Raw genomic sequence first — 5,884 nt, 5'->3', positions numbered from 1 at the left:
CACAATGAGCCTTGGATGAAAAGAAAGACTTGACTGAGTGAGTAATTTAGATTGATTTTGTATGATTCTACTGAAAAGATTTCTTTTTAAAGTTTTTCATTTATTTTGCAGAATTGTCGCAATTGTTAGTGAGTAGAGTTGGAAGATCTATTAGAATATAAATGCCTCTAGGATAGCAACAGCTCCCATGGCTTTTAGAAAAACAACTCGGACTCCACTTCTAACCGGCAAGGTCGGGTGTGTTTTCACCTGCGCAGTAGCTCAAGATCTGCTACGGAGATGGCTCTGGAGAAAAACGGATCCAGAACCCCAGAAAGTCTTCTGGAAGTCTGCTAGCGTGAGCCAGCACACTGAAAGTCCTGAAAACATGAAAGATCTGATTAGTAGAAATTCTATTCGAGACTTCACATCCAGACACCTCACAGGTTTCAACACATCCACTTCAGGAGAGTTCCATCAACACCGGCACTTGCCTGCAGCCCCCTAACTATTCATGGGCTGAATACTTTCACTTCCAGAGAAGCCACACCACCCACCCTAGACAGTGCTCATCCCAAGACAAACTGCCTGCCTCGACTTCAGTACAGGTTGGACAGCAGCAGCTGGCACAAAAACCTATAGTAACAGATGCCTTCATCACAAGTTAGGAGGGAAAGCCAGCTGCTGGGGGGGTGGGGGGAGGGTTCGACAAATCAAAGCTTCAAATGCTGTGGCATCCACAGGAGTGTCTAGGAAAGCACAGCAGCTGGCATGATGCTAGAAGGAGTGTAGTCATGCTTTCTGGATGAGCAAAGACTTCAGATGGAGAGGCAGTCAAGGGTGGAGCCTCAAACTGTGGCTGACTAGCATGCATGCATCTAGTGTGTGTATGCGTGTATAATCAATCTTATTGGCTATATCCCTGCTTAGACTATAACTGCTATTATCATCTTTGAACAAGAAACGCAATGATGTATAACATAAATCTGTACTTAGAAAAATGCTATCCTTCTGTCAGTAAACTTATTTAAAAAAAAAATAGTGCAAGCAGTGTTTACCTTCTCAGCAAATAAATTTATCTAACAAGTCAGAGCTCAGATCACCTCATCTGGGAATCAGCTTCCAGTAAGGATCACTTCTTTTGGATCCTAAAGCATTTAGTGTGTGTATTAGTTAGGGTTCTCTAGAGAAACAGAATCAACAGGGAACACTTGCAAATATAAAATTTATGAAAGTGTCTCACGTGACCGTAGGAACACAGAGTCCAAAATCTACAGGGCAGGCTGCGAAGCCGATGACTCCAATGGATGGCCTGGATGGACTCCACAGGAGAGGCTCACCAGCCAAAGCAGGAATGGAACCTGTCTCCTCTGAGTCCTCCTTAAAAGGCTTCCCATGATTGCATTTAGCATCACTAATTGCAGAAGACACTCCCCTTTGGCTGATTACAAATGGAATCAGCTGTGGATGTAGCTGACGTGATCATGACCTAATCCTATGAAATGTCCTCATTGCAACAGACAGGCCAGTGCTTGCCCAATCAGATGAACAGGTGCCACAACTTGGCCAAGTTGACACCTGTTCCTAACCATGACAGTGTGCTTTCATGCAATTTAGCACATGAATTTGTGTTTGTTGAATAAATGATTATTGTTTAGTCGATTCATTTATTTATATCGTCATCACTCATTAAGGCATTTACTTTTTCAACCAATTTTTGACTACCTATGGCATGCCGCAAATTGTGCTCATGAGTTTATACATTCTTCAGGGGAAAGAAGTGGGTCTGTGCCCACTTACTTTTAGTTTCCCGAAAGCCTGCATAGTTCTAGACACACAGCATAGTTCTAGAACTGTGTAATACCTCATGATTTTACACAGTTACTGTGTCCCTTAAAAATGAATAAAATAAACTTGGAAGGTAAATTTTCGATTCGGTAGTTCAACTGGCTAATGAGATGAAGTCTACTATGACTCACTTTGCAAAGCGAAGAGTTATTTTGTAAAGGGAAGTGCCGCCCCTTCCTCTCAGGAATCGTACGCGTAAATTCAGAATTTCAACTAAGGCGTCAGTTCGCGATCCGATTTCATAGCGTCGGTTTCCGAAGTCAGAGGACACCAAACCCAGGCAGACAGCAGCTACCGCCAGAGGGCGCCCGACTGCGCCTGGCGCGTCCAGCGGCACCACGCAGCCTCCATACAGGAGTAGGCGGGAATTCCCCCAGCTGGCGCACGAGACGTCACCAGAGGGCGCGGCCCTGGGAGGCGGAGCCTTCCCCCCCGAGAGGGGCGGGGCCATCCCGGGTGTGGTTTTCATGGCCAGAGTAGGTTGCGGACGGCTTCTTCTGTGTGTGTTGGGAAGATGGCGCTGCCGGTGACGGAACGCGGGTTGAAGAGCGTCGTGTGGCAGAGTGAGTGCCGTGGGGTAGGGACTGAGCGAGGGAAGGCGCGGAGGCCGTTGTGCCGGGCCTTGTTTTCCTGCCCCAGCCCTGCAGTCTTCTGCGGGAGCTGCCGCGGGCACTTGTTTGCTTTGGGACCCGCGTCCCTTTTAGCATCTCTTCCGGCTTTCCTTCACAGCCCTAGTCTTGCTAGGAGCAGGAATGGGCGGGGTGCGAGAGGACGCGCACGGCCTTCTCGCTTGGTTCGGGCCCCCTTTCGTTTCGGCCGGGCTCTGCAATGGGTGACGCAGTACGTCTCGGGGTCAGGCCCAGGAGTCCGGTCCTGGGCGGGCGGCCCCTGGCCCAGCTTTCCTGCCGCTGCGCCTGCACCTGTCCTCGGTCGCTCTCCGTACTCTGCTTGGCTCCCGCGCGCACTCATCCTCCAGAGGCGGCCTCCGGGCCCAGGGTCCCACCAGTTGGTGATGTCTCTCCACGGGAGACAATCTCGGCGCTGTGTTTCTCCATCCGACTCCCCCCACGCACAGACTCGAATTTCTGAAGACTGCTTGTTCGTGTTTGTGTTTAGGAGGATTTTACAACCAAAGTCTTAAATGTCTAATCTTTTCTTAAAAGCCTCAGTGTTAAACAGCACTTTCACTATTCCTAGTTAATCCCACTTTTAAAAAGTTCTTGAGAAGGAACCGTTGGAATGGTAACTGAATGGCCGGAGTAGAGTTGCACCTTCCTCTCTCCCTCTGCACTTTATGGGACCTGTTCCCTGTTGTTAGGACTGTACTGCTTATTGGTTACTGAAGTTCTGCCATATCATCTATGATTTTAATAAAGATTACTCCAAATCTAGGAATGGCAGGTTAGAAGAGGATGCACCAAACAGGAAGAACCATCATTGTTCGGCCTTGTTGGATTCAAAGTAATTATGGTCTAGTAGTGGAAAGGGAGTAACGTCTAATTAGTATTTCTGACTCTGGCTTGTTGATCAAAGAACAGAAATGACTAGGTTAACAAAATCTGGGAGTTCCTTGTGAAAAATTAAAATTCCAAATCAGTAACTGGGACAGTGCACAATATGTAGTAGATACTAAACAAATGTATGAAGAGATAAAAGATGAAAGTTATGAAAGCAGTTTTTAAAAATTGGATAATTATGAGGTTGGCATTTTGTTTTTCATGATTGACATGGTTGACATTTAAGATTTGGGGATGTTTTGAAATCAAATGGCATTAAAATGTATATTTCATGTATTAAATTGTATACATCATTTCAAAAATCGTTGCATATATACGTAGTCCTTAACATCAGCATTTATCAGAAAAAAAGTTTGTATTAGTAATGTCAGTCTTGATAGCATGAAAACTAGGCAAGAAGAAGAGCATAGAGATAACAAAATATCCATGTTGTGCTTTAAATTTGTGGTAGCATCAAGATATCCAGATGAAGACAGGAAGCTGAATGGAAGGAAAGAGATGTAGGGTTGAAAAATAATTCTTCAAATCTTTGCATAAATAGAAACATAACCAAAAGAAGAGATATTTTATTCATCATTTATTGAGTAAAATATATATATTGAGGAGACTTTACCCGAGTTCTTTTAGCAAAAGATGAAAAAGAATCTCTAAGAGGTAGGAGTATCATGCATTTAGATGAAAAAGATTTTGCTAGGTGGAAGGTAGTGCAGTTATGTGAGGATAGAAAGCTAGATAACTTAGCCTGTAATATACCCCCCCAGGTCTGTTGAGTAGGGAGAAGGAAACTGGTATGTCTTGAACACTGACTCTTGCTAAGCAGTGTTCTTTACATTACATATATTAAAACAACTTCATGAGAATTAATATCCCTGTTTCACAGATGTTAAAATTGATACAACAGTTGATTCATGTCAGCATTAGTCATAGTAGCCAAAAAGTAGAACTGATGAGTGCATACATAAAATGCAGTACATACATACAATGGAATTTTATGTGTCATTAAAAGGAAATAAGTACTTTATGCTATAACATAGGTGAACCTTAAACAGATTATGCTCAGGGAAGGAAGCCAGGCACAAAGGACCACATATTGTACGATTCCATTTATATAAACTGTCCAGAACAAGCAAATCTGTAAGGACATAAAGTAGTGGTTGCCTAGAGCTGGGAGGTGAGAGGAAGAATAGAAGGAGTTGAAGGGGGGTACTGACGACTTAGGGGAACGGTGTTTCTTTTTTGGAGTAATGAAAATATGCTAAAATTGATTGTGATGAATGCACAACCCTGTGACTATATTAAAAGCTACTAAATTGTACACTTTAATGTGTGAATTGTATAGTATGGAAATTATATCTCAAAGCTGTTTTTTTAAAAAAACGATATAGCTATTAAATATGGAGAAGAATCCATACCCAATCTATTGTTTTAACCTCTTAATTGAGTTCCTAACAGCCTCCCTGTTCTTGCTCTTTCTCACTCCAGTCCATCCCAAATGGCTGCCAGAGTAATTTCTTCTAGTCTATCCTGTTTACTCTTCCCAAGATTTATCTACACATCTTGATTCTGGCTTCTCTGTCTAGAAGGTCCACTTTCCCTATTCTTTACCTCTCCAAATTTCAGCTAGCCTTCAAGTCTCAACTCAAATGGGCCTATTACCTCCACAGGGACTTTTCATTTTAACCCAGCCTGTTATGTTTCTGTAGCATATAGTTTATCTTTCTTTTATGGCACTTCTCACTACTGCTTTCTATGTGCCCCATAAGCATTTTGATGGTAGGACAATTTTTATGTCTTATGCTTTAAGTTCCAAACAGGTCCTAGCAGAATACCTTGGGATACCAGTGCTTATTAAAAATAAATGATTGATTCAATTTTATTATGTTTTTTATTTTTTTTGGTTACCTAAATTTGTTCATTTAATCAATAGATATTGGATTCCTACAGCAATACAGCAATAGAAAGAAGACGAGTTCCCAGCGTTCTTGTGGCTTACATTCAAGCGGGGAAAATAGAAAATAAACAAAGAATAAATAAGAATGATTATTTCACTTTATCATACAAAGGGAGAGGGGCTGCTTTAGATAGGTAGTTTAGGAAAGGTTTCTCTGAGTAGGTGACATTTGAGCTGAGCCCTAAACATGAGAAGGAATCAGCCTTTAGGGACTACCTTAAAACCCTTTTAAAAATTTAATATTTTGAATGTAAAAGGCTACATTTGTTTATAAAACAAATTCCCTCCTTAAAATCATTGAAGGTTTCCAGTGCTTGAAATTCCTCATTTATGAAATTCCTCATTTACCACTTTTTTGCTACCAGGGAAGTACTAGCAAAAATGATTATCGCTTTAATATACAAATATGTGATGATATTGTCAGCCATTGATTATATACCAAGTATGTAACGTTCATGTGTTAAAAATGTTCATGTTTGTATGTTTTATTTGGTCAATTAAAACAAAAACAAACAAAAAACCCTTGTGTTTTGCAGGCGCAGAGCCTGAGAATCTTCTCCAAAATTTGCATATATCTCTTCAAATATAG

At 41.9% G+C, this 5,884-nt stretch overlaps 1 protein-coding gene across 3 annotated transcripts in view; it reads left to right on the top strand.

Annotated features, from left to right (window-relative positions):
- Positions 1 to 2,230: 2,230 nt before the first annotated feature.
- Positions 2,231 to 5,884, top strand: part of STXBP3 (syntaxin binding protein 3) — a 128,945-nt gene continuing 125,291 nt past the window's right edge. For 2 of the 3 annotated variants that reach the window (XM_077120048.1, XM_077120047.1), the window contains exon 1: positions 2,232 to 2,390. In XM_077120048.1, the coding sequence (XP_076976163.1) occupies positions 2,342 to 2,390 (49 nt within the window). In that variant the 5' untranslated portion in view covers positions 2,232 to 2,341. Of the gene's footprint in view, positions 2,391 to 5,884 lie in introns of all 3 variants that reach the window. The other variant, XM_077120049.1, reaches the window with a different exon arrangement.

The sequence above is a fragment of the Tamandua tetradactyla genome, chromosome 11, assembly GCF_023851605.1.
Source record: "Tamandua tetradactyla isolate mTamTet1 chromosome 11, mTamTet1.pri, whole genome shotgun sequence".
In the NCBI taxonomy this organism is placed as follows: domain Eukaryota; kingdom Metazoa; phylum Chordata; class Mammalia; order Pilosa; family Myrmecophagidae; genus Tamandua; species Tamandua tetradactyla.
The sequence above is the reverse complement of the archived record's forward strand: the minus strand, read 5'-3'. Positions and strand labels throughout refer to the sequence as shown.